Source organism: Selaginella moellendorffii, unplaced genomic scaffold (genome assembly GCF_000143415.4).
Source record: "Selaginella moellendorffii unplaced genomic scaffold, v1.0 SELMOscaffold_39, whole genome shotgun sequence".
NCBI classification, from domain to species: Eukaryota; Viridiplantae; Streptophyta; class Lycopodiopsida; order Selaginellales; family Selaginellaceae; genus Selaginella; species Selaginella moellendorffii.
The window spans coordinates 1,427,136-1,452,437 of NW_003314300.1; the positions used below are offsets into that span (position 1 = coordinate 1,427,136).

Sequence of the window (25,302 nt, forward strand, 5' to 3'; positions counted from 1 at the left end):
TCATGTTTTGATGTCTCGATTGGGGATACATTACACTTTCACAAGTGTTTATCATCTATGGTTTGGTAGACCACATATATTTTACCATTAATAGTGTGGTTTGGCAAAGTGGTGTATTTTATTTAGGTATAAATATATATCTAGCTATAAATATATATGGTATATCATACAGGGTGAAAAAAACCTGTTGAACATAAAGGTAGTTAGATGAAGTGAACAATCTAATGACAGAATAACTTGTTTTGTCAAGATTTTCTAGATAGTGTGGTATATTTAAATAAAAATAATATCACTTTTTAAATTTACTGTGTAATAAAAGTTACAAAATAGAACACAATTGTTTACCTTACAATTCATAAACACTTTGCAGAATTTGATGGTAATTTGTTTTATTTTCATATATTATATATCTACCAAAAATTCCACTAAATTGCAAGAAGAAGAAAAAATACTAACTAAATGTGGCAAGACTTTGGTGTAATGGTTTTCAATTTATATAGTACTTTAGTCTAACTTAAGAGGAATATTTTATATGAGTGAACAAACTTGGCAGTTTTGATAGCCAACATTTATCTAAAAGTGGAGTATAATTCTCCACAAATCAAAGACTATTGGTAAGTTTCAAGATGGATAGTTTCATTTGTTTCTTTATAATTCAGTCCTTTGGAGAACAAGCAATATAACTTCAAAGGGAATGGTCAAGGTCGTGATCTTTGCCACCATTCTCTTAAACATGAGCTCAACCAATTCTTCGTTGCCAATGTGCTGCCCAATTGCACGCCCTAACACTGCTTTCCACTTCTTCACTACTGCAGTAGCATTCCAGGATTTGGGATCTGGCTGAGGATATGTGAAATTTGCTGAGTAAATCACTTTGAAATACTCCTTTACTGGTTCTAGTGCTTCCTGGATTTCTTCCATGCTGCGAACATATATTGGGAGATTGAAGGTGTCCAAACTTTCCTGGCTCAAGAGCTCCTAAACAAAATTTGACGGTCAAATATTGACCGAGAAAGTCAACTCACCTCTTGTATGAGATCCTTCCATGATGCTTCAAGGGCAAGAGTAAGATCAACTGTGATCAACTCTTGAGTGAGTCGAATGGGAAACATGGTAACAAGGATGCCTCCACTCACAACTTCTTGAGCTCGGTGCTGGAGAAAGTTTGAGAAATCATCGCTAGCTTGCCGAGCAAAGGCCTCGAGTGCTGCTGGTGGAGAGAACCGATCGATAACCATGGTATCTTTGTTCCAGGCTGTGGAGTTTCTATCAATGATTTCATCGGGAATCTAACAAGAGACGAGCGTGATTAGCTTGAGCTTTGAAAGAACGAGGTGTTACCTTGGAGATGTAGTGCAATGCATGGCTTGTCATTGCAAAGTGGATGGAGGAGCGAGGAAAGAGTCTGTGATAGAATGATCCGGGAACTCCACTGAAGAAGTATGGCTCGCCTTGGAGATGTGGAACTTTAGAAAAGAGCGTGTTGAAGTCATTGGCAGTGGTATCCGAGAAAATGGCTTGGATTTCCAAAGACGAAGAAGAAGAAAAGGGAAGCTTTTGATCTCTCAGCTGGATGATCTCTCGAGCGACAAAGTCTATGGCGTGGATTGTGTTTGAGCAGCCCAAGTCCGCAATTCTGATCACTTTCAAGGATGGATCAAGCAAGAGTGTATTGTTTGCCATGATTTCCTTGATTGTGGGCTGGACATTCTTGAAGCTCTGAGCCTGAAGGGATGAATTCTGATGGTAACTATCCTCTCCTAAGCCGCCTTGCATCCTCTTTAGTCTTGATGCACAACTTGAATTACAACTTCACTACATAGAAAGATTCTTTATAAATGAAACGAACACACTTGTATGCTTGGCAAAGGAAGAGTGATCGAAATCATTTAGGAAACATTGAACGTGTGCTCATCAGGATTGAATCGACTTCTTAGTGGGCCACAAAAGTCACAGATTCCTCGTTTCAGAAAAACTCAATTGGTATCTTTTGGAGTTTTGGTTTTCAAGATATCCATCCAGATTCCAGCCATCTCTATCACACTAGAATTCACACCATTTTCACTTCCTCTGAAGAAGAGTAACATCACACAGAGTCCTGAGTTTGGGCAACATTCTCTCAAACATGAGCTCCACCAGCAATGTGCTGCTCAACAGAATGCTTGGCTACAGCTTTCACCTATTTGAAGCCGCGAAGATGCATGGGAAAGTTTCAACTCTCCAAAATAACGTTGACTCGGTCACACAAATTCTTACCATCGTTGACTGATGTGATGGTGTGGTGGGACTTATAGAAACATCAAAAGATGCCTTTCTCGGTGGTCGACAAAGTTGGAGATATCATCCCTGGTTTGCTGAGCAAAGATCTCGATTGGCGGGGAGAATCCGATTGACGTTTTGTTCCAGGCTCCAGAGTTCTTATCCATGACTTCATCAGGAATCTAGCAGGAGATCATACGGAAGCGCGGGATAACGAAGGATAAGTTGACATTCCTCTGATTTATTCATTTCCGAATGAAAAACTATTATATTGTGAAAAGTTCAATCCATATAAAATTTGCAACTTTTTAAAGAAAATGACTTGGATTTCCAAAGAAGAAAAAGAAGAACAAGGAAGCTTTTGATCTCGATCTCTTGAGCAACGAAGTCAATAGCAGTTTTGAGCAGCCCCACAGCAATTCTGATCACTTTCAAGGATGAAAAGATGCTGACCGGATGCATGGATCAAGCAGCTGTTCACACTGCCAAGATATCGAAAAAATGGGCTGGAGAAACACAAGATGATCATTTTTCCAATTGACTTCGAATGAGAAATCTTCCAGGAAAGACTGATCCTACAAATACAGTAAAAAGACAAAGCCAAGGCTTATCTACAACTCACCTAAGAGCCCTCCATTTTTCTTGTGAACGTTTCGATATAAATCTTGGAAGGACAAAGCCAAAACCAAGGTAAGTGAAAGAAAGGTGGTGTGTAAGAAAATGGCTGGCCTGATCTTCTTCGTCAAGGTGTCGTTTCTTCTCTTGGCGCTGCTGGTCGTGGCGGGAGGGGCTTGCACTGATCCCGATCTTCCAGAGAAATCTCTCCCTTGCATCGATGACGGCAAAGCTCTCGATTCTCCAACCAGTCAGTGCTGCGTCGCCGTGAGAAGCCTCAGCCTGGATTGCTTTTGTAGCTTGCTCGAAGGGACAGTCATGGCCCAGAGAGTGAAGACGTATATCGCTGCTTGCAGCCTGGTCGTTCCACCGGGCTTTGCATGCACTTGATCTAAACAACTATCTTGTAAGTTTTGGAGAACAAAAATGCTTACGTTTTTTTTTTTTGAGATTTATTTCGTGACTTTCATTCTTTCCGGGAGTTGGATCCCAGCTCTATGGATCAGCTCCTGGGCAGCCTGAGCCGCAGTCTTGAGAATTGTGGCCTGGAAAAAGTGTGTAGGATTTCTGTAAGTTAATACAAATGAAATACCTCTTCGATTGTTAGTATCTTTCGGTCACGCATTATCCAGACACCGTCACAGATCACTGACTCAATGTTCTCGCTCCTCATCGAGTAAACAAGGCTCGAAATCCTGAAAAACGAGAGAGATAAAAAGAGCCTTTGAGCTTGAGGAAATCTGACGAGTTTCTTACGGATCGTGGAGAGGCACCATCGACCACGTCTGTGGATTGATCACTACAAAATCAGCCTGTGAACATCGTCAGAGCTAATTCACAAGAAAAAAAAAAAGTTTTAAGTGCAACCTTTTTGTGGACTTCTATAGAGCCGATTTCATTGTCCCACAGGACGGATTTGGCTCCGTTGATGGTAGCCATTTCTAAAACCGTCTCCGCTGGCAATGCAGTGGGATCAGTTGTTCCTCTGGTGTGAGCCAGCTTTCCTTTGTTTATCAAGGACGCTAAGTACATCTCGTCCACTGCAAAAATCGCCAATGACATCAGTGCCAATCAAGTCAAGTAGCACAACAACCGATACAAACCCATGCTCATTCTGTTGTTTGAGGGAGCACCGTCTGTTCCAATGGAGACACAAACACCTTGCTCTAGCATTTCTTGAACGGGACAAAATCCTAGCATGCGCATAGCGGAAGCAGGACAATGTGACACTTTAACTCCGGATTTTGCCATCATTTTGACCTGTACAAGAGCACACAGTTTTGTTTCCAGCACTCGAAAATTTCAAACCTGCACACATACCTCTCCCTCGTTGATCCATACCGAATGTGCAGCCAAGAGATTTTCTCCAAGAACGCCAATCCTGTCCAAATGGGTGACCGTGCCGTTCTCTACGCCCCTTGTCTTGATAACGTACTCGTTTTCGTAAGGAATCTCTGAAACATGCTGTGCACGGCCATACTTGAATCACCAAAAGGAACAAAATGACAGTTTTCTATACCATGTGTATTCCAGTGTTATACTTGTCGGCAGCTTCTTTAGTACGCAGCAGCAATGCATCGGTAGCGTTCATAATCTGTCGTAAACCAAACCACACACGTATACGCCCCCCAGCACTACCATTTAAACTCTTGTATAGCTCTTCCTGGGCCTGTGTAAGTCCAGAAGAAAATCATTCCAACGAAATAAGCTTGAAAGCTCGAGTTTGCAAACCGTGAGACAGGAGTCAGTTGTCTCGGTTGCCCACGAGCTCGGCAAGCCTTCCCCAGAGTCCATCGTTGAGCGTGTCAAGCACGCACGAATTCCCAGAAGCTCTACTGCTCGAGCCATGGCCGGTACATGCTGTCCGCCAGCTTCAGCGAAGCAAGTTACCTGACAAAACAACACGCAAAGTTCTCTTGTAAGAGATCAAAGCTAAAAGAAGGACGCGAAGCCTGTAAGAGATCGAAGAAGTTTGATAAACAGCAAAGAAGCATATAAACAATCCAAACCAAAAAAAAGAGAGAACAATGTGAAAGATCACAAAGAAAAAGAAAGAATGCCTAGAAAGTGATTGATCGCATCAAAGAACAAGAAGAACAAGCTCGTGAATTAAGCCAAAAACATGGGAGGAAGAAACAAGGGGCAAAGCAAACCCAAAGAAAGAAGATTTCACTTACGCCAGATCGAATGAGTTCTATCCCACAGAGCAAAGTGGAGAGAAAAGAATCGCTGTCCGTCATGCTCGATTCGTATGGCCAGATGCGCTTGTGGAGCCAGGTGAGAAGATCGACATCATCGGCAATTCCCCGGCCGAGCTGCTGCGATGTGTGTACGTGAGTGTTGATGAGCCCTGGCCGATCCCATCCGGCCGCGAAAATTTTGAGAAACCGAGAGAAAAATGGAGCTCACCAGGTATGATCAAACGACCAGAGAGATCGACAATGTCGTCCGCACCACTCGCAAAATCGGCCAGAATCGCCTGATCCTCACCAACAGCAATAATCCTGTCACCGCGCATCGCCAAGCCGCCGCAAGCGTATACATTTCGATCGCCGTCCATGGTGACGACGATCGCGCCATGGAGCACTGTCAAGCGATCGATCTTCTCAGTGGGAAGCGCCATAGCTTAAGCTAAAGAAGAACCCTATAATGCGCATCTATTTTATTCTCCTTTTGGCCTTTACCTCTACTTTTAGGGCTCTTCCTTTACCTTGAGGGTTCTTCCCTTAACTCTGTTTTTAGGGTTCTCCCAGGCGGATGCTCCGGCAATGGCCGCGGCATCCTGGACTAGAGCGCGATTGATCGCTGCCGGGAAGCTCGAAGGACAATGCAGGGAGGAAGAGCCTTGGCGAGGGAGCTCCAGGAGTTTCTCAAGCCAGGGATGAGCCGTTCGATGTGGATTCCTATCAGCACGTCTTGCAGCTGTGCACGCGGCTGCGCGCCATGGCCGAGCGATTCGTCGGAACGATCTCGTCTTCATGTTTGGCAATCCGGGGGATTCGATGGCGCGATCATGCGTCTCCTCACCGCGATCAAACGTCTTTAGCTGATTTGGTTCTGCCGCCATAGGAATGAACTTCAGCAGCAACTCCATTGTAAGTCCCAAAGGAGAGTCCGACGCTGCCGTAGCCACCAAGTCCGTCAAGGATATCAGAGCTTCATCGTATTGGTGCTGCCGGCGGAGATAGCTTGCCAGTATTTTCCCCACGCAAGGTAGAAGAAGCAAGACGAGGAGGATTTGGAGTTCTTGGCCAAGGTTTGTTCTAGCACGATTCTTTCGTTTGGGTCAAGCTTGTGTTCTTTGATCGTAGATTCGTGAGATTTTTTATTCGAGAGATCCACAAACAATGCAGTCGCTCCAAGACCGAGCGTCGGCGTTGAATGGAGTGAGTCAAGACGATGATGCATTCGAGATTGATGAGATCAATCTCGACAAGAAGCTGGGACACGAGACCTTTGTCAAGCTCTCCACGAATTTTTACAGCAGGTGAGTGTCCTAAAATCTTCCTAGAGATTGAGCTCTTTCAAGACGAGAGATGGAGTTGTGCGAGCGATGAGCTCACCACTAGTTTTCTTATCAATTTGGAAAGTTCCTGCTAGCGAAAAGTCATAGTTATAGAGCTTTTAGAGCACACCAAGTTCCTAGCTTGACAAGAGGAAGTTCCTCTTTGACAATTTTGGTGGTGGATCCACAGGGTCTATGCCCATGATATCCAGAGAATGGGAGGCCCTCCATTATATTCTCGCCGCAAAGGTTTGCAATGCGTTCTTTTTCCTCCCTTTTCCTCGTTTATTTTCTTCTCTTGAGTCGTTCTCTTGTTCTTTCCTTCTCCGCTTCCTCTCTTTCTTTCATCTTCCTTGACTTTTCCATCGTTCTCATTTTGTTTTAGCATTTGAGTTTTTTTTTTAATTTTCTCACGACCAAACTTACAGGACATCCTGCTTTGATCGGCCGCCATGGACTGTATCCAGTGACCGAGCGAGAGCGGAAAGATGGATCAAGCATATGATCGCAGCTCTCGACAGCGTGGAAGAAATCTGCGGATTCAAAGAAACGAATGCTCAAGTTTTTCTGGTAAAAACAATCTCCGTAGGTAGACCAAAGTATGTGATCCTTATGTTTTTTTTTCTTCCAGGCACACTGAGTTTTTTCCGTTGGCTAATCGCCGAGGATAAAGAACAGGTTTTCTTTATAAACTCGGGGCTAACGAGCCATTGTTTTACATCTGTTCTTCTCTACAGTAGAACACCGGGCACCGGGAATCAATGAATGAAGAAGTGATTTACTTGCCAAACGACAGGGAAAGTCGTGCCACTCGTGGGATTCAACTTCAGAGGAACTTGTGTTGAGGCCAGAGTTCAGAGGAACTTGCGTTGACGCCAGAGAAAGAGGGGCTCTCAGCAACAGTGTTTTCGCGATCGTTCAACCAGTATGGCGATCGACGAGCTCAAAGTTTCTTGCAGGAGGCCTCATATTGTAGCGGTGGCTCATCTCTCGCAGGGTCACATTAGTTCTCTCATTCACTTCTGCCTCAAGCTCGCTCACCACGGGATCCTGGTAACGTTCGTGACGATCCACGTCGACGGGCTTCTGGGAATGGGGCAAAGGAAAGATCCAGAGGTTCCAGAGCAGTGGAAGAACAACTTTAACTTCGAGCGCCTCGAGCTGGAGCTCCCGAAAGGGACGGGTGGATTTGCCAAGTTCTTCGCGATGATCGAAGAGCTCGGAGGCCCTTTCGAGGAGCTCCACTCTCGAGAAGAGATACCAAAGGTAAGTTGTACTTGGCATCTTAATTAGGTTTCTACATGAGGGGTTAAAAGTTTAGGGCATTCATGGAGAGAGCAGAGGCTGCGAGGAAACGGCGGCGCGTAGCCGGGTATGATACAGGGGAATCCTGGCAGCAGATCAAGGCGCTAAATTGCAAGGATCTACTCAATCCCAACCAGGTGACCATAGTTCCTTGCATGGGCACTTGTAATCGAGGCTCTTTTCTTTTCGTGGGGTCACCGGACATGGATGAATTGCTGTGGCACTGCCTGTCTCTCGAACCCGGGCAAGAGCTTGTTGTTGTCGGTCCCAAGGGCACCGGCAAAAGCTGCCGGTTAAGGGCAATGGCTGCCGCGCTCTATGCGCGTGGTCCGGAGAAAAGTGTGATCGTTTGCGTGTGGAACTTGGAGAGGGCCAGCTCGCCGACTGTGTTGCTGCGATGGCTACTTGATGGGCTATGCTTTGCATACTCGGGCGCGGACGAGCACAAGCCGGTTCTCGAGGCTCTCGAGGCTCTCTGGAGGGTGGGCGTGAGCGTAGCGAGGCTTCAAGAGTTTCTCAGGGAGAGGGCAGCCGCTGGTGACGATTTTACATTCGTTGCTGACGGTGCGGAGGCTCTGGGTACTCGCGATTACAGGGGCATAAAAAAAGTGGACTGTAAAGAGATGAAAGATACCTTGTTGACGCTCGAAGCCATCGTTTCTCCTTACAAAATCGTGTGGGGCGTGTCCCCGGAAGCGCGCCAGGCAGAGGCTGCCGACTCGGAGCGAGTAGCGATCTATTGTGTTGGAGGTTTTACCAAGGTTTGGTCGTTTCTATACTTCTCGTGCTCGTCAACTAAATCCCGGCTGCAGGAACAAAGAGAGGTGTTTCTTCGTCACTCCATGCTGGGAGCCGTCGTAACTGGTGATATGCAGCGGACCAAGGACATGGATTTGTTGGCTGGTTTCCATCCCCAGTTTCTGGATGAGCTGGATGGGGCTTGCATGGAGATAGCTCGGATCAAGCAGGCAGGCGGACGCAAATCAAGACTGTTGTGGGGCGACACCGTGAGACTTGCTCCACCAGTTGAGTTGGAGCCACATGAAGTCTCTTTACTTTTGAAAGATGAGGAAGATTGGCAGAGGGTGCTCCTGGAGTTTATCAACGGACGAACAATGTCTTTCATCCGCAGATCAGTGCGAGAAGTCGTCCGAATATTGGACAATGCAGAAGTTATATGCAACTTCCATCAGAAAACGCAAACGATAGATAAGGATCCAAGGTACTCCATATCAAAGCACGAGTTCTGCTCCTGTTTTGTGGAGCAGATCTACATGGAGGAGTTTCAAAAGGCACGAAGCTGTCGTCAGCAGGAGCATGCAGCATGGTGGAATACGTGTGACTGGCCAACAAGATTTTAAGGCAAGAACTCTAGTGCATGATGGAGGAATGTATTTGCTAGAAGAGCTTTTTAAAATAAATAGTGTAAGGTTTGTAAATACATATAAGTAATACATTAATTATAGTATTAAAGCATATGAATTATCCATTTGGGACTGAATTTAGTCCGTCCATTCTTGTATATAAATAGGGGTTTAAACCCCAATTATTCTTATATCCCTACATGTGTAAATTTAAAATTTTAAATACAACTTTCTAAACAGGTTTCCAAACAATTGTGAAACCACTCATTTGGGAATAAATGAAAAATAAATAATAATATAAATTGTTATATAAAATTTTAAATTTGCATTTGGAAAATTGAGAAAACAAATAACAAGCCAAAATAGATCCGCAAGGAAAACAGGTAGTACCAATAGAAAAGAGAACAAAATCCCTTAACAGCTGTTTAGGCTGAATCTAAACTTTTGAAAAAGTTAAAATTCATGATCTGCAAATGATACAATTAGATTATATTAAAAGGTTTTTGCCGGTAATAGCCAAAAACCAAAATTCAAGTGGAAAACACCCATTCGAGAAAGAATGATGTTTATGTGAAATTGGATATAGTAATTTTTCTAAACTCTACTAATTTTTTAGCGTTCTATATTTAAAAATTGCTTTGAAAAATAGAAGAAAATTTTAAATTTTACTTTCTGTATAGTAAGATTTTTGGATAGAGACAAATATTATTTAGATTGAGTATTTCTTCAGTAACTATATTACTACCATTTTCTTGTGTAGCGGAAGAGCACTTCTGGTATGTAAAAATTTGAACACACTTGCGAGTTTATACCCTCTTGTATTTCCTCAATTAGGCTGTTTTTGATGCCTTAGCTTACTTTGCTTTCTCTTTTGTCTTCAAACATGAAATATACTTATCATTAGTAAGAGATGCCCCATAAGGCAACCAAGACAAATTGTTATCACTCATGAGTTTTTGATTAATGCATGATAAACATTATCTATCACTATAGATGGCAAAACTATCTTCTCCTTCAATGATCAAGTTCTCAACATCTTCTCCCAAGCTCGTGGCAAAAAAAATGCCTTCAAGATGTCATTCTCACTATTGAGATTTGCATGCAAACAAATAAAAAAGGTGAGAGCTTTTTTTGGTATGTGATTAAAAGTATTTTCCACATTTCCAAAGGCCCCTGTGACATGGGACTCACTATCCATTGTTGTTAGATGCATAGGATATTATCTCAACTACAAAGTTTTTTTTGGTAACATGGCCTCATTCATAGCTTTGCACGCACTTTTGTAGGAGTAGAAGAAGAATTGAATATGGGAGATTTAGGTGGGATTGTTTTCAAGTAGAAAGCATAAGTGTAATCTATGGACTTCTATTGCGAATGTGATTTCGGGTATCAAAAGTTACTTATTGGCCAGTCCTTACAGATATTCTTTTCTTATTGCCATAGGGAAAGGGCCTATGAATAAGAGTGCACCCCTTTTTCTAATCGATTAAGAGTATTGGGATACTTGAGGTTAAGTGTCCTTGGGTTTGAATAGTACTAAGCTGGGTGACTTCCTGGGAAGTCCAAACTCAGGAGCTTACATTTGGATTCAGAGGGGTCTTGAGTTCGACTCTGTTGGTTGGCTAAGGGAATCACACCACATGTTGATTGACATCTGGCAAGGGTCTAATATGGCTTGACCTGAGGGGTAAGGTGTCAAAAGAGTAGGGCTCTCGAGAGAGTTGTGGCTCTCAACTTCTATTTGTGAAGGTGTGAACTTGCAATGAAGCGTGATAGATTGTAAGCAACCAAAGGGAATGATTCAAGAGATGATCTATAGGGGTTCAAATATAGAGGGAAAAGGCCCATGAATAAGAGTGCACCTTTTTTTTTTCTAATCAGTTAAGGGTCTTGGGATACTTAGGGTTAAACATCCTTGGGTTTGAATAATATTGGGCTGGGTGATCTCTTGGGAAGTTCAAACTCAGGAGGTTACAAGAAATTGGTGCTCTTGCTAGTGCCTTTGCAACTGCTGTTGGATACTTCCTCCTCAATCGAGTGGTGTTTCAATATTCTTGTCCAAAGCGGATTCTTTCGGATAATGGTCCCACATTTATGGCTGAGGCATTTCATGTTTTGACGTCTTGGTTGGGGATACACTACACTTTCACGAGTGCTTATCATCCACAATCAAACGGTTTGGTGGAATGACTCATTCGCACATTCAAAAGAATGATCGTGAAGTACGTGAACTTTCAGCATTCAAATTGGGATGGTTATTTGCTATCTCTTCAGTATGTATATGTCACAAGGGTGCTATTGGTGCTTCACCATATAAACTTTTATATGGTTATGATCCACTATTATTAATGGAGTTGGGTTTACCTTCACAATTGCCATGAGCTGCCGATGTTAAGTCGTGGAATCAGTATTTAATGAGCATTCTTTCATTTGTCCAAGCATAGTCTATTGAACACTTAGGCCGCGTACAAGTGGGACAACAACGACACTACAACTCCTATCATCATCCACCTGTGGAGTATAAAGTGGATAATTTAGTGTTAGTTTGTTTTTCCCATCTTACGGTACGTGGTTTATCTAAGGGGTTCCTTGCTCAGTGGAAAGAACTATATTAGGTGTTATGGCAAGTTGGACCGTAAGTTTATGAAGTTTGGCATGATGTCCAGTAGGCCAAACCTCCAAAAATTGTGCATGTGCAACAATTGAAACACTTCATACAAAGGGATCAGGAACAACTAAGACTACATACAAATCCACTGATGCCTCCTCTTAACATTCCTCTAGATTTTAGCCCATTTACAAGAGAACCCTAATGGTCTTTCATTATTCCAAGAGGAGGGGATGATGTGAGGTCCAAGTGTATGGCTACAATGCCATATATTAATATTAGCATAGTGGGATTTTGGTAGCCGTTGGATTGGTTTCAATCTAGACCACTTGCTCTTATATATACACTAAGGTTTTTGGGCTAATTGATATAGATATTTTCTATATTCCTTTTATATATTCCAAGCACTCATAAAGCTAAATAAACATTATACAGAAATAATATGGAAAGAGATTTACCTCAACAACCAAATTTTATATAAACATCATTCTTACCCAAATAAGAGTTCTCCAATAGCTTATTCTTTGTTGTTCTCTTAATTGTTTTGCAACATTATATTTGAGAAATGACCCCATGTCCCATAAAGACTAAAACAACATTAAGAGTGCATTCTCAAAGAAATTAATGAAATTACAAGCACGAACACATGAATGCCTGGTGTTGATATTGGGTCATTAGCCTCTTAGGAGACTCTATCACGAAACTTAGAGCCACCTATTACACTCTGTGACATGCAAAACTATTATGGAACACTCCACCACTAAGATGACTTTAGTGCCAAAACAATGCTTGATTGCAATGTAACTCTAACTTGTAGATTCAAATGAAGTGTGAACATCTTCCAACTCATAGTCAGAATGTGTTACCCTGCCTCCTAGACGGGACAAATATGCTAGCCCATCTTTAAAAAAGTTCTAATTCTACCATAGAGACTAAAAGAATGCTACAAACCTTCTCTAGATCTAGTGTTAGAAAGAAAATATATAATTCCCCTACACATGCCACATAAAATCACTTTCATTAAGGATGATTGAACTGAGCAGAGGAATGAAATACTACAAAATGTAGAGAATCCTTGTGGAATAAGAGGATGAGCCTCAAGAGTCGATGCAGCCGGCCTTCGAAGCAAGCACGACGTACATGGTGGATTTATGATGGATTTATGACGTATAATTTATTGATTGGTAAGGCTCTTTCTTTACACCTCCTGTTAAACACCATCCTGATTCACTCTCTCTCCGCTTACCTGGCGATGACGTGGCATAGCCCTCTTTGTTTTATCTCCAGTGCACTCCCTCTCCCGTCCGTCGCCGCTGCGCACTCCCGCCCGCAGCTATCGCCTGCCTGCGGCTCCTGCCCGTCCGCTCGCCCTCACGGCTCCTGCCCGCACTCCCACCCGCCCCCGCACGTCCGCCCGCGCCCAGCGTGTGCCCTAAAATTACTTCCACGTGGCCACAGCCCCAACACTTAGCCAAATTTCAATCAGCGTGCCCTAGTCCACCCATTCACACCGGATGGTTGCCCCATAATTGACCTAAAAACGTTTCTGTTTCTTTTATGATCAAGCATGGCAGCAGCACATCAATTTCCAGAGGTAAGCAATCAATTCAATTTCATATTGATTCAAGAAAATCATTTAGGATCCCCCATGGCTTGATGAGGTGCAAAAATTCCATGAAAAGGATTATTTTTGTGTAGATGATTTAGATTAGAATTTGTCTAAATCAAATGAAACTATAGCTCCTATTGTGTATATATTACAGAAGGATGTGAACAAATTTCTAGATGGTGAGAGGAGAAGGGGTGATGGAGTCGATTTTTCGCGATTTTCTAACAAAAATCGTGATCCTGGAGATTTGAAACGACCCAAAAACACAAGCTTTTTATCATTAATCAGGTATATCTTTTTAACAAAATATAATTACTAACTTCTTGATATAGGTATTGGTATGAATATGGAAAACAAGATGCTCGTGAAACATCCTCTATTATGATTGCTGAATCTACACCAAAGTCAGGACATGGAAGTAGACCGGGTCGAAGTTCTAATAAGCGGGGCTGCCTTTGCAATTTTTTGGTCAAACAGTTTTACAAATGGCCTGATTATGTTCAAATTACATATTATCATAGAGAGCATTGTGATAAGAATGGGATTCCTTGTCATAGTCAACTTGATCCGACTGGAGGAAAGCCATTATTTCCTCAGAAGCTTTCAGCAGATATTCGACATTGGGTGATTCATATGATTCAGCAGGATTTCACATCAAATCAGATTTATAATGAGCATATACAGATTGTGGGAAGGAACAAGTCAGCTGGTGAACCTCCTCATCGAGATGATTTTCTAACTATGCAGGATATCAACAATTTGCATAGGAAGTATTCGCTTTCAACTTATCGATTACATGAGAATGACGCATAGAGTGTACGTATTTGGAAGAACACAAATCCCGAGAAAGTATTTTTCTATCAGGAAGGTGATCGAGGTAAATATTGTTTTACTATTGGGATCCAGACAACTTGGCAACTACAAAAGATGGTGAACTTTTCAAATAATAATTTATTGAGTCTTGATGCAACTTTTGGAACTAATCACTATAAGGTAAAATTTTCATTCAGTTTTAAGTAATTAATACTTAATAATTTACAGTTCCCGTTATACACCATGCTTGCTTTTGATTATCATGGAAATGGTATTCCAATTGCATGAGTTTTAACTTCTAGTGAAAAAGGAGAACATATGAAGAATTGGATGATAGCTCTTAAAAAGCGAGTTTTAGAACACATGCCAAATTGAAAACCATGGGTGATAATGATTGATGATGCTGAAGCAGAGATTAATGCTATAAGGTAATTGATTTGATATGAAATAATTTAATTGTTTTCTTCTATATAGAGCTACATTTGATTATCAAATTCTATTATGTATTTGGCATGTAAGGAGGAATTGGCTCAAATATATTATTCGTAAGGTGAAATCTTGGGATATTAGGATGGAAATATGGAAATGCCTCCAAAATATTATGTATCATTCAATTCATGCAGCTTTTCATGATGATAATATTATGCGAGCTGAGATTAAACAACTTATTGAACATTTTGAGGTGAATTTTCAAAATGAAGTAGCCTTTATCAAGTATTTTCAAGATGAATGGAAGGACAAAGTTGGTAAGTGAATCAATAATTTAATTTTTATAATTTATTTTAATTTATATTTGATAGATATGTGGGTTGTTGCTGCTCAAAATTTGCCTCATGCTAACAAGGAGATAAATAATTCGATTGAGGCATTCCATGCAAATATGAAAGCTATACTCTCGTCCGAAAAAAAACATGCTCGCAATCGAAGGATGGATTGGGCAATTCATCAACTTACTACTAAGGTTCATGTGAGGTACTGGTTTACTAGTTATTGCAAAGATCATGGTTTTATCCGAAACCATGCATATGAAAAACTAATCGATAGTGCGATTGTTAAAGCAAGAAATATTAACAACTCTCAAGTAAAATTCGATAAGGACAATACTCACAAATCCTATGTACAATCCTCTTGAGATCCAATTATATAGTATTTTGTTGTCAGAGGTGAAGGACACAGTGATTGGGCTTTTTTGACTTGGTGTAATTATCCGTGGGCAACCAAAGGAAACTTTTGCAAACATCAAGCAAAAGTTATCATGTTAAAACAAGGAGAAAAATTAATTGGACTACAACTAGTTATGAGGTTCAACCATCACAATCGTATGCAATCTTAGAACCTGGGCTAGATGATTTATTTTATCGTCATCAAGATTTTGAAGCACTTGACTTGGAAGCTATGACAGAGGTAATTCACTTATAAATTAAAATTTTGAAATACTTATAAAAATTTGAGCAGGAAAACATCCATCAAGATGTTTATTATGAGCAAGAAATTCAGTTGGAGACTACATTAGAGGTAAACTAACATATTTTATATACTAATATATATGAATATTGAGCAGGAAGATATCCATCAAAATATACAGCATCAACAAGAAATTTAGCTAAGGACTATTATAGAGGTAATTTACACTAAGTAAATTTTAAATATTGATATGAACTTTAAACAGGAAGATATCACTCCATCAAAAGTTACAAAAGCAACATTACAACAAAAGATGATGGATATCTTACAAGATTTTCCTGATGAAAAAGTTTTTTTATCTATGGTTGACAACGATTTAGAAATGATATAGCAGAAGGTTGCAACTTTTAAAGCTAGGCCAGCATCTTGCAACAGAATTTCAACAGCGTGTTGATAGTTATAATACATCCTTGAAGCGAGCAAAACCTTTGGTGGAAAGAATTACAGGCAAAAGAAAAGCTTCGAGTAGTCCAGAAGTAACCCCTTTTACTAGGCAGAGGAAAACAAGAAAGAAAAGCTCTTTAAACGAAAAACTCAATCTTAGCAAAGAATAAATAAAAAAACAAACTCTTTATATACTTACATTGCATATATTTAAATTAGTGAGAAGATTTCATAAGTTTACCACTCCTAATGGTCATCCATGACACTCATTGGGCACGTAAAGCACGTAGAAAGGCGTCCACGCGCGCGCTGATTGAAATTTGGCTAAGTGTTGGGGCTGTGGCCACGTGGAAGTAATTTTAGGGCGCACGCTGGGCGCGGGCGGACGTGCGGGGGCGGGTGGGAGTGCGGGCGGGAGCCGTGAGGGCGAGCGGGCGGGCGGGAGCCGCGGGCGGGCGATAGCCGCGGGCGGGAGTGCGCAGCGGCGACGGACGGGAGAGGGAGTGCGCTGGAGATAAAACAAAAAGGAGGGCTGTGCCACGTCATCGCCAGGTAAGCGGAGAGAGAGTGAATCAGGATGGTGTTTAACGGGAGGCTTTCTTTACCCTTACGGTTCTTCTTTTAACTCTGTTTTTAGGGTTCTTCCGCAGGGATTATAGGATGCTCCGGCGATGGGCCGCAGCCGCGGCATCCAGGACTAGAGCGCGATTGATCGCTGCCGGGAAGCTCGAAGAAGACGAGGAGGATGACGATGCAGGGAATGCGCGGAAGAAGAGCCGTGGCGAGGAATTCCGGGAGCTTCAGGAGTTTCTCAGGATCATCGATGCCAGGGACGAGCCATTCGATGTGGATTCCTATCAGCACGTCTTGCAGCTGTGCACGCGGCTGCGCGCCATGGCCGAGGGCGCCAGGGTCCACGATCACATCCGGCGGAGCCGGATGGAGGCCGAGCGGTTCGTCGGCAACGATCTCGTCTTCATGTACGCGGCATTTGGCAATCCAGGCGAGGCACGCCGGATCTTCGATGGCCTCGGCAGCCACAACATCCTCTCCTTCACCGCGATCATGCGCGCCTATGTCACGGCCGGGGATCCAGACGAGGCGCTCAAGATTCTCCACCTCGCGCGGCTCAAGGCGTTCAAGGCCGATCCGCCGATGCTCGCCATGGCCGTGGAGGCCGCTGGGATGAAGCGCGATCTCTCCCTGGGGCGATTCTTCCACGACACGATCCGGCGCTGCGGGTATGATCTTGACGCCGGGGTTGCGATCTCGCTCATCGGGATGTATTCCAATTGCGGCGAGATCGAGGCCGCCGTCCAGGCGTTCGATCGCGTCAAGAGATTTTACAGGGTCTTGGTGTGGAACGCTTGCCTCGAGGCGTTTGCCAAGAACGGGGATCTATCGCGGGCGCTGGGGATGTTTCGAGTGATGATCTTGGAGGGAATGCCGCTTAATCCTTCAAGCTTCCGGATTGCGCTTGGAATCTGCCGCAGCGCGGAGGATTTGTCGATCGGGAGGTTGATCCACTCGTGCGCTAGCAGCAGCAGCCGTGATCTCCGCCTCGATCTGGCAGTGGAGCTCGTGAGGATGTATGGAATTCGCTGTGGATCTCTCGACGAAGCGGTGGAAATCTTCCAGAGGATCCATAAGAAGGATCTCCAGGCCTGGAACGCGATGAACCGGGCTTATCTCACGCACGGCCACCGGATCAAGGCGCTCGAGGGATTCACGCGGATGTGCTTGAGCAAGATCGTCCCGGACAGAGAGAGTTTCCTCCTGGCGCTGGATTCCAGCCCCGGGCTCAAGGATTGCAAGATGATCCACGCGTTGCTGGTGAGGAACCGGGTGGAAATCTCCGACGCCATCCGCGAGAAGCTGGTTGCCGCGTATGGATCGAGCCGGCCGGGGCGAGATGGGCAGAGGGCGATGGCGAAGATCCACGAGAGAATCCTTGGCTGGGACAGGGAGAAGCGCGAGGAGGAGAGCTACGTCTTTAGCTTCTTCGACTTCCAGGACTAAGTCTCGGGCGGTCAGGGGTTCGAATCGCCAGGAGCGGGGCCAGGGTTTATGAAGAACCCTAAGGGTTTTTCCTCGCGATGAAACGAGCGCGATCGATTGCTGCTGGGCTGCTGGGTAAGATCACGAGACTCCAATTGGGCTGCATTGTTACTGATTCCTCTTTCCAGGGCGATTTCTCCGGCAGTGCCAGCAGCAGCAGGGATCGAGAGGGGTCTCGACTAGGCCAGAAATTCTCTCTAGTCCACCGATCTCGACTTTTCTTCCTGGAGTGAAGTATGGCACCGCGAATGTCCTGGCGGAGCAGTACAGGATCCAGTCCCAGATCGCGGGAAGCAAGCTGGATCATCTGGGTGATCGACTGGAGGCGTTTCTTCGAGCTCCAAGCAGCGATGTGGTCTCCTGGACGAAAATTCTGGCGGCTTGCAACGAGCACAGGGACTACATTGGAGCTCTGGACCTCTTCGATCGGATGCGCGAGCAAGGCGTGGTGCCGGACAGGATTTGCTTTGTGACGGTGCTTGACTCGGTGATCGGGCTGGGAGATATCGCGCAGGGGAAGAGAATCCACTCGATGGTACTGGATCGCGAGCTCGAGAGAGATTCGATGATCGGGACCGCGGTGGTGAAGATGTACGCCAGGATCGGAAGCATCCAGGACGCTTGCCGGGCGTTTGATCGGATCGACCAGCCGGGAGTGGCGGCATGGACTGTTCTAATTGGAGCTTACTGCCGGCTGGGGAGCTTCAACAGCGTGATGCAAATCCTGGAGAGGATGGAAGCCGAGGGAGTGAAGCCCAACGAGGTGACGTTCATCACCATCCTGGATACTTGCAAGAACCTCGCGCTGGAAGATGGCAAGAAGATCCAGGCGCTGGCGAGCGAGCAGCAGCAGCGCAGCCTAGACGCCAGCGCCAGGATCGGCACTGCAGTGATCGGGATGTTCTCGCGGTTCTCGAGCATGATCCTGGCGAGGGAGGCGTTCGACAAGATCTCGCAGAAGAGCGTCGCGGCGTACACTGCGATGATCGCCGGCTACGCGAACAACAAGCAGCCGAGGGAGGCGCTGGCGATCTTCCAGGAGATGATCCGGAGGAGGGTGGCGGCGGACAATCTCGTTCTCGCGGTGGCGATCAGCGCCTGCGCGAGCATCCCCGATCTGGAGGAAGGGAAAGCTCTTCACTGCTCGGCGATGGATCTTGGCCTCCACCGCGACGACGTTGTGAGGACCGCGCTGGTGGACATGTACTCGCGGTGTGGATCCATGGAGGACGCGAGCGCGGTGTTTGGCGAGATCGAGAGGCCGGATACAATAGCGTGGTCGGCGATGATCGCCGCGCTGGGGCGGCACGGCGATCCTCGCGGCGCGGTGGCGATGGCGGCGAGGATGCAGCAGGATGGGTGGCGGCCCACCGGCGCGACGATGGTGGGCGTGCTGGCGGCGTGCGCGCACGCCGGGATGATGGAGGAGGCGGTGAAGTTCTTCGTGGATATGGCGGTGGATCACGGGCTGGCGCGCGAGAGGGAGCACTTTGGCTGCCTGGCGGACGCGCTGGGGAGGAGAGGAGAGCTCGCGCTGGCGGAGGAGCTCATCCGGGCGATGGCGGCGGAGGAGTGGGACGAGAGGATCTGGCACTCGCTGCTGGGGAATTGCCGGAGCTACAACGACATGGAGCGCGCGAATCGCTGCGCGGACGTGATCATGCGGCTGGATCCAAAGACTGATCCTCTGGGCGTTGGCGGGATGATCACTGGCGGAAGAGCTCCCGCGAGGTGGGAGGATGCCAAGCGAGTGAGGAAGCTCATCGCGGCGAGGGCGATCAAGAAGGAGCCCGGGAAGAGCATGATCAGCGTCAAGAACAACGTTCGTGGCTTCGTCGCGGGCGATCGATCGCATCCTCACACCAAGGAAACGTATGAGGAGGTCCACAGGCTCACCGATCTGATCAAGAAGGAGGGATACATCCCCGACACGAGGTATGTTCTTCACGATGTTCCGGAGGATCAGAAGGAGAGATTGCTGTGGTATCACTCCGAGAGGCTGGCGATCGCGTATGGCTCGATCACGACGCCGCCAGGGACGGCGCTGAGGATCATCAAGAACTTGCGAGTTTGCGGCGATTGTCACACTGCGACGAAGCTCTTTGCGAAAGTGATGCAGCGGGAGATCATCGTGAGGGATAACAGGAGGTTTCATCACTTTGCAAAGGATGGCACGTGTTCTTGTGGAGATTATTGGTAGCCTAAAGGTTATAAGATCTTTCTATTTGAAACTCCCACCTAGGGTATATCTTTATCGCATAAACCCTAAAACGCCGCGTTCCAGGGTTTTAGGCGAGGGTTTTAGTCGCGAGAGAGGGCGCCCGGGCAATGAGGCAGGCGCGCGGCGCGATCAGGGCTGGCTTGCGAGGTATGTGCGCCGCTAGAGCTTGTAGCGCATTATCCAGGTTTTCTTGCCGGGATTGTGATGGAAATAGGCGGTGCGGGCAATGCCTGCTGCTGCCAGGGTCGATTGGCATGGATTTCGAGGTCTAGAGGATGGCCAGTGTCGCATTCTAGCGGAATGAAGCAGCATTTGCTTGTAGATCTTCCATTTCTAGCGTTTCTTACCGTGGGCACACGGATTTCCTTTGCTTGCTCTACTATTTTGATTTCCTTTGCTTGCTCTACCACTTTGATTTCCTTGCGTGCTCTACCATTTTGATTTCCTTTGCTTGCCCGTTTTGATTTCGTTTGCTTGCTCTACCATTTTGATTCTGTGCTACCATCTTCTAGAAGTTCTCTAGATTTTTCAAGTTCTAAACGTTGGTGTTCTTCGTTTGGATTTTCCAGGATGGCGCCAGTGTATGCAAGTCCAATCTCCATTCCAGCAGACGATCAGGCAGGCCAGCGCCGTGGCTGTTCCAGCCTACACTCCTCCGCCCTTGCCGACCGTCAGGCAAGTCAGTGGAGTGCCGCCGCCAGTTTACACTCCACACACGGCTCCCATTCCTCCGGGGATGTGGGGGAAGTTCTTCATCATCCCCCGGCACATCTCCGAGGAGCCCGCGGGTCGCAAGCTTGCAGAACTTGGAAGTAAGATCGACGCGTTCTTAAAACTTCCCAACAAGGACGTTGCGGCCTGGGCACAGATTCTAGCAGCTTGCACCGAGCACCAGGAATACGTTGACACTCTCGACCTCTTCTACTACATGAGGAGAGAGTCCGTGGTTCCGGACAAGGCTTCTCTGCTCGCTGCAATGGAAGCTGCGGTGGGACTGGGTGATGGCGCGGAGGCGAGAAAAGTCCACTCGCTCCTCGTCGATGGTGGTTTCGACTCGGATCCAGAAGTCAAGTTTGCGGTGATGAGAATGTATGCAAAAGTTGGCAGCATCCAGGAGGCATGCAATGCTTTCGACAAGATCGAGAATCCAGACGTGAAGGCTTGGACGACGATGCTCGAGGCCTACTGCCGGCTCGGGAAGTATAACGCGGTGCTCCAGATCTTAGATGTGATGGCCAAGGAAGGAGCGCCGCCGGACGAGGATACTTACGTTCTCGTCGCTCAGAAATCCAGGAACATTACAGTGGATGAAGCCAAGAAGCTCCAGAGGCTAGTCGAGGAGAAGATTGGGCTGAGCGCCAAAGTCGGGACCGCGATCATCAACATGTTCGCGGAGAAGTTTGGAAGTATGATCCTTGCTCGGGTGTGCTACGACGCGATCGAGGACAAGAAGGTGTCCGTGTTCTCGGCAATGATGAAGGGATACCTGGCTCTCAACCAGTATAGGGACGCGATCGACATTGCTCACGACATGCTGGAAAAGGGGGTGGAGCCTGACGTGTTCGCTCTCGGCTATGGCCTCACGGCCTGTGCCGGAGCGCGAGAGGTGGAAGAAGGCAAAGCTCTGCACTACACGGCTATGGAGTACGACAAGCACGAGGACATCTTCGTGAAGAACGCGATGGTTAACATGTACTCTCGCTGCGACTGCCTGGACGAGACCAAGTTGGCGTTTGAATCATCGGAAGAGCACGACGTCGCGGCCTGGTCCGCGATGATTGGAATCCTGGGAATGAAGGACGAGAGCGATCGAGCGCTCAAGCTGGCCAGGATGATGCAGCAGGACGGGGTGATGCCGGACAAAGTTACGTTCGTGGACATCCTCACGGCGTGTGCTTACGGTGGTCACCTCCAGGAAGCTGGCCGCTACTTCAAGGACATGAAGTTCGACTATGGACTGGTCCCGGAGATGGAGCACTACGTCGCTCTGGTGGACACGGTTGCGAGGAAAGGCTACCTCCAGGAGGCCGAAGACCTGATCCGGATGGTGCCGCTCCAGGTGAACGAGATCATCTGGTTCGCGCTGCTCGAGTGCTGCAAGTCCCAGAACGATGCTCCGCGGACGCAGCGCGTGGGCGAGATCATCATGAAGATCAACAACAAGCTTGATCCGCTGGGAACCGGAGCTCACAGGGTGGCGGCGAGATGGGAGGAGGCCAAGCGCGTGAGGAAGCTCATGACGGACAGGGGGATCAAGAAAGAGCCCGGCAAGAGTATGATCAGCATCAAGAACACGGTGCATGGGTTCGTGGCCGGCGATCGCTCGCACCCGCACACGAGGGAGATTTACGCCGAGGTGGACAGGATCACCGCGCTGATCAAGAAGGATGGATACATCCCCGACACGAGATACGTTCTTCACGACGTTCCAGAGGACAAGAAGGAGAGGCTGCTGTGGTACCACAGCGAGAGGCTGGCGATGGCTTACGGACACATGAACACGCCGCCGGGGCAGCCACTGAGAGTGATCAAGAACTTGCGAGTGTGTGGAGACTGCCACACCGCGTCCAAGCTCTACGCCAAGGTTATGCAACGAGAGATCATCGTGCGAGATAACCGGCGGTTCCACCACTTTGCCAAGGATGGGACGTGCTCCTGCGGTGACTACTGGTGATCCATGGATCAACTTCGTCCAAGACTGTAGGTAAAAGTCTCTCTTTTCTTCGTTGTTCTTGACATATTCATTCGCTTTCTTCTAACTTCGCGTCTTTTTGTTTCGCAGTAAGGCAATTCTGCGCTAGCTCGCAATAAACTGGCCAGTGATAGAGAGCTTTCATAGAGAGACTTTAGCTAGTTATAGTACTGTGTAGGAAAACAGGACTTAAATTCAAAGTGGTGTTTTTTCAGGTAAGTTGATGGTCGCTCATGTCAAAACGCTCAAGAGCTTGAGTTTTCCCGAGAGGATGTGATGGTGCTTGCTACTGAGAGTTTTGAGATTTTCCTCATACTTGTTTTCTTACCGGCGCTTCTTGCTCTTGGGCTTTTTGGAGCTGGAAGGAGCCACCATCAGGTACACGAAGATCCCCACGATGGAAAGCACCGACACAAGAGGGCCGTATTTCAACGCGATGTTCTGGACGGGAAGAAGTAAGGTGTTAGAAAAGCTCCAGAGGAACGGAAGAAATCTACCTTGATCTGCGTGTGAGATTGTTGTACGGGAGACAATCGCAAGTAAGCAGTACTTTAGTAGCAGAGGACGAGGACCAGAAAAGCTTTAAAAACTTACGAAATCGTATTTGATCCCACTTGGTTTGTCGGAGAGAGTGTCCAGCGGCGGCAGTGGAGTAGACCATGCTTCCTGATTGATTGATCATCACAATGTACAAACCATCACGACGACGAAAATTCCAAGACAACGAATGCTCTCGAAGTTATCATCTCTAGAACACGTACCTGTAGCGCTGATTTGGCCGCCACGCGATACTTCACGACCGCGGGAGCGGCTTGGAACGAACCCTTGGTTTTGGGCTCCAAGACAAACGAATGCTGCAGGGACTTTCCACTGCAAAACAGTGTAAGTTCCACAAAAGACTTCCAAGAAAAACCATTGAAACTTACACTTCTAGCTTCTCCCATGCTGTGGATGTGTCCCCGGACACGACATTGAAGTAAGAACTGGGCCACGAATCGTCGATCAAGCTCACATCATACGCTGTGCTGCAAACATTCCAATCGTAAGAATTTGGATAGCGATCAAACTCTATCCCAGGGCAGAGAATTTCTATCAATCAGTGCAAGAAAGCAACAAAGTCATGCAATTCAATCCAGCCAGATCGAAAATATTGCTCAAAGTCGAGCAATCCCAGGCCGATTCCTCCAACCTAGCTCAAGATTTTTCTTACTTACGTGGATCCCGCGTTGTGAACGACGAGCGAGACAGTGATGCGCTCCGATCCAGGCTTCAATCGCTTGATCTGCACCTCCTTGTGCAGGAGAAGGAACGCACCACTGCCGGCATCCGCGAGCGCTCCCACGGCGCCGAGTAGCGCCACGAATGCGAAGACGAGCGCCGCTCCAGCCATAGCTTAGCTCGTCACAGTCAACAAACCCCTAAACTCTCTCGGAGCCCTAAGAACTGCCGGGATCCCAGCCGTTCGCTATTCAACGCTCAGGATTGGGCTTCCGTTAAGTCTATTTTATGTTTAATCTTAAATAAAACACCCCTCCAATTTTCCCGGACTCCGATTTTAGATACTTGGAGACACGGACGGCTGCGATCTGCCCATCCGCGCATCTGGCTGACACGTGTCAGTTACCAACGTTAATGTTTGTGCCCGCTCGGGCAGCCCAGGGCGTGGGAGGAGATTTTTGACGGGTTCTTTTATTTTACGGGCAGCGCGGGCAGCTTCGTCTTCCTCCTCCCGGCTATGGCGTCGCGGGCCTTGTAGCTCAAATCCTCCCTTTTCTCCCCATCCGCGCGTTAGATCTCGGTTTTTTCCTCGCATTTGGCAGCTCGGGAGGCCGCGAGTGGTAGGGTTTAGTGAGGGTTTTGCTTCGGCGGCTATGGCTACACTGGATTGCTACTCTTCGTCTTCTCTTTGTTCCTCGTCGTCTTTGTTCCTCTTCGTGGCTTCGTGTTTCCTTGCTGAATGGCGCTTGAATTGAAAGACTGTTTCTCTCCTGACGATCCCGGTTCTTTGCAGGCCAGAAAGAAAAACATTCCTTCCTTAGATCTCTCTTTTGTGTTCTTCTAGCAGCGATTCGTTTCCATGGCGCTGGTTGGAAAGAGGCTTCTGGAGCTCCGAGGCATCGATGGAACAAGGTACTGTAATTTCTTCTTCCCAGATCTTCTCTAAACGATTCTTTTCCAGTTTTCCAGCGGCAATCTTCTCCTCGCTTCCAGGTGAGTTTGATAGAATAGATCAAAGCTTTGGTTTCTATGATCGTTCTTACATAAGAAACTGTGACCATGAGAATTTTTTATGCCTTTCTTTCCAGATGACGATACTAGCATGGGTCCAGACATATCCGAGGTATCAGTCTATCCATCTATCCTTGAGTTCTTTAGCGATTTAACAACGATTTCTTCTTTGATTC

The 25,302-nt window shown here is 46.5% G+C and overlaps 8 protein-coding genes across 11 annotated transcripts; 5 read left to right on the plus strand and 3 right to left on the minus strand.

Moving 5' to 3' along the window:
- Positions 1-648: 648 nt before the first annotated feature.
- On the minus strand, positions 649-1,776 carry LOC9660128 (probable S-adenosylmethionine-dependent methyltransferase At5g38780). Its single transcript, XM_002979047.1, has 3 exons — positions 1,342-1,776; positions 1,026-1,289; positions 649-978 (listed from the first exon to the last, which is right to left on the minus strand). Exons 1-3 carry the CDS (start codon positions 1,774-1,776, stop codon positions 649-651), a joined length of 1,029 nt encoding a protein of 342 aa, XP_002979093.1.
- An 810-nt stretch (positions 1,777-2,586) lies between these two features.
- LOC9660129 (5-methylthioadenosine/S-adenosylhomocysteine deaminase) lies at positions 2,587-5,524 on the minus strand. 2 transcript variants are annotated; one of them, XR_002993422.1, is made up of 11 exons: positions 5,284-5,524; positions 5,052-5,224; positions 4,606-4,764; positions 4,394-4,543; positions 4,195-4,338; positions 3,978-4,134; positions 3,742-3,914; positions 3,631-3,686; positions 3,467-3,569; positions 2,882-3,419; positions 2,587-2,765 (listed from the first exon to the last, which is right to left on the minus strand). XR_002993422.1 is itself a non-coding variant. In XM_002979048.2 (10 exons), the coding sequence occupies exons 1-10, from the start codon at positions 5,495-5,497 to the stop codon at positions 3,327-3,329; spliced, it is 1,422 nt and encodes a 473-aa protein (XP_002979094.1). In that variant the 5' UTR covers positions 5,498-5,524; the 3' UTR covers positions 2,771-3,326. The 2 variants fall into 2 exon arrangements, 1 of the variants encoding a protein (XP_002979094.1); XM_002979048.2 differs by lacking the exon at positions 2,587-2,765 and having other exon boundaries at positions 2,771-3,419.
- A 514-nt stretch (positions 5,525-6,038) lies between these two features.
- On the plus strand, positions 6,039-9,160 carry LOC9660130. Of its 2 annotated transcripts, XM_024684033.1 has the most exons (6): positions 6,039-6,130; positions 6,186-6,361; positions 6,570-6,628; positions 6,808-6,949; positions 7,011-8,445; positions 8,497-9,160. In XM_024684033.1, the coding sequence occupies exons 5-6, from the start codon at positions 7,708-7,710 to the stop codon at positions 9,043-9,045; spliced, it is 1,287 nt and encodes a 428-aa protein (XP_024539801.1). In that variant the 5' UTR covers positions 6,039-6,130; positions 6,186-6,361; positions 6,570-6,628; positions 6,808-6,949; positions 7,011-7,707; the 3' UTR covers positions 9,046-9,160. The 2 variants fall into 2 exon arrangements, with proteins under 2 accessions (XP_024539801.1, XP_024539802.1); XM_024684034.1 differs by lacking the exon at positions 6,570-6,628.
- On the plus strand, positions 6,222-6,884 carry LOC112349475 (two-on-two hemoglobin-3-like). The gene is made up of 3 exons (XM_024683929.1): positions 6,222-6,361; positions 6,570-6,628; positions 6,808-6,884. The coding sequence occupies exons 1-3, from the start codon at positions 6,222-6,224 to the stop codon at positions 6,882-6,884; spliced, it is 276 nt and encodes a 91-aa protein (XP_024539697.1).
- Positions 9,161-14,468: 5,308 nt separating the features above from the next.
- LOC112349476 (putative pentatricopeptide repeat-containing protein At5g52630) lies at positions 14,469-17,945 on the plus strand. The gene is made up of 2 exons (XM_024683930.1): positions 14,469-14,506; positions 16,577-17,945. The coding sequence occupies exons 1-2, from the start codon at positions 14,469-14,471 to the stop codon at positions 17,943-17,945; spliced, it is 1,407 nt and encodes a 468-aa protein (XP_024539698.1).
- On the plus strand, positions 17,939-20,219 carry LOC112349504 (pentatricopeptide repeat-containing protein At4g33170-like). The gene is made up of 2 exons (XM_024684042.1): positions 17,939-18,059; positions 18,113-20,219. Exons 1-2 carry the CDS (start codon positions 18,023-18,025, stop codon positions 20,182-20,184), a joined length of 2,109 nt encoding a protein of 702 aa, XP_024539810.1. The 5' UTR covers positions 17,939-18,022; the 3' UTR covers positions 20,185-20,219.
- A 20-nt stretch (positions 20,220-20,239) lies between these two features.
- Positions 20,240-23,116, plus strand: LOC112349503 (pentatricopeptide repeat-containing protein At3g62890-like). 2 transcript variants are annotated; one of them, XM_024684040.1, is made up of 3 exons: positions 20,240-20,352; positions 20,775-22,909; positions 22,988-23,116. In XM_024684040.1, the coding sequence occupies exons 1-2, from the start codon at positions 20,313-20,315 to the stop codon at positions 22,877-22,879; spliced, it is 2,145 nt and encodes a 714-aa protein (XP_024539808.1). In that variant the 5' UTR covers positions 20,240-20,312; the 3' UTR covers positions 22,880-22,909; positions 22,988-23,116. The 2 variants fall into 2 exon arrangements, with proteins under 2 accessions (XP_024539808.1, XP_024539809.1); XM_024684041.1 differs by having other exon boundaries at positions 20,775-22,905.
- LOC9659599 (translocon-associated protein subunit beta) lies at positions 23,073-24,338 on the minus strand. The gene is made up of 6 exons (XM_024684044.1): positions 24,112-24,338; positions 23,824-23,922; positions 23,659-23,767; positions 23,492-23,563; positions 23,395-23,400; positions 23,073-23,338 (listed from the first exon to the last, which is right to left on the minus strand). Exons 1-6 carry the CDS (start codon positions 24,285-24,287, stop codon positions 23,222-23,224), a joined length of 579 nt encoding a protein of 192 aa, XP_024539812.1. The 5' UTR covers positions 24,288-24,338; the 3' UTR covers positions 23,073-23,221.
- Between the last annotated feature and the right edge of the window lie 964 nt (positions 24,339-25,302).

Coding starts and splice junctions, on each gene's coding strand:
- LOC9660128 (XM_002979047.1), bottom strand. CDS start 1,776: ATGCAAGGCGGCTTAGGAGAGGATAGTTACCATCAGAATTCATCCCTT. Junction 1,290..1,341: donor CATTGCACTACATCTCCAAG/GTAACACCTCGT, acceptor GTCTCTTGTTAG/ATTCCCGATGAAATCATTGA. Junction 979..1,025: donor GGAAGGATCTCATACAAGAG/GTGAGTTGACTT, acceptor AATTTTGTTTAG/GAGCTCTTGAGCCAGGAAAG.
- LOC9660129 (XM_002979048.2), bottom strand. CDS start 5,497: ATGGCGCTTCCCACTGAGAAGATCGATCGCTTGACAGTGCTCCATGGC. Junction 4,544..4,605: donor CAACTGACTCCTGTCTCACG/GTTTGCAAACTC, acceptor GGACTTACACAG/GCCCAGGAAGAGCTATACAA. Junction 3,915..3,977: donor AAACAACAGAATGAGCATGG/GTTTGTATCGGT, acceptor CGATTTTTGCAG/TGGACGAGATGTACTTAGCG.
- LOC112349475 (XM_024683929.1), top strand. CDS start 6,222: ATGCAGTCGCTCCAAGACCGAGCGTCGGCGTTGAATGGAGTGAGTCAA. Junction 6,362..6,569: donor TCCACGAATTTTTACAGCAG/GTGAGTGTCCTA, acceptor GTGGATCCACAG/GGTCTATGCCCATGATATCC. Junction 6,629..6,807: donor ATTATATTCTCGCCGCAAAG/GTTTGCAATGCG, acceptor CCAAACTTACAG/GACATCCTGCTTTGATCGGC.
- LOC9660130 (XM_024684033.1), top strand. CDS start 7,708: ATGGAGAGAGCAGAGGCTGCGAGGAAACGGCGGCGCGTAGCCGGGTAT. Junction 8,446..8,496: donor GTGTTGGAGGTTTTACCAAG/GTTTGGTCGTTT, acceptor TCCCGGCTGCAG/GAACAAAGAGAGGTGTTTCT.
- LOC112349476 (XM_024683930.1), top strand. CDS start 14,469: ATGATTGATGATGCTGAAGCAGAGATTAATGCTATAAG. Junction 14,507..16,576: donor GCAGAGATTAATGCTATAAG/GTAATTGATTTG, acceptor GTTCTTCCGCAG/GGATTATAGGATGCTCCGGC.
- LOC112349504 (XM_024684042.1), top strand. CDS start 18,023: ATGAAACGAGCGCGATCGATTGCTGCTGGGCTGCTGG. Junction 18,060..18,112: donor GATTGCTGCTGGGCTGCTGG/GTAAGATCACGA, acceptor TCCTCTTTCCAG/GGCGATTTCTCCGGCAGTGC.
- LOC112349503 (XM_024684040.1), top strand. CDS start 20,313: ATGAGGCAGGCGCGCGGCGCGATCAGGGCTGGCTTGCGAG. Junction 20,353..20,774: donor GATCAGGGCTGGCTTGCGAG/GTATGTGCGCCG, acceptor TGGATTTTCCAG/GATGGCGCCAGTGTATGCAA.
- LOC9659599 (XM_024684044.1), bottom strand. CDS start 24,287: ATGGCTGGAGCGGCGCTCGTCTTCGCATTCGTGGCGCTACTCGGCGCC. Junction 23,923..24,111: donor GTTCACAACGCGGGATCCAC/GTAAGTAAGAAA, acceptor GAATGTTTGCAG/CACAGCGTATGATGTGAGCT. Junction 23,564..23,658: donor CGGCCAAATCAGCGCTACAG/GTACGTGTTCTA, acceptor TCAATCAATCAG/GAAGCATGGTCTACTCCACT.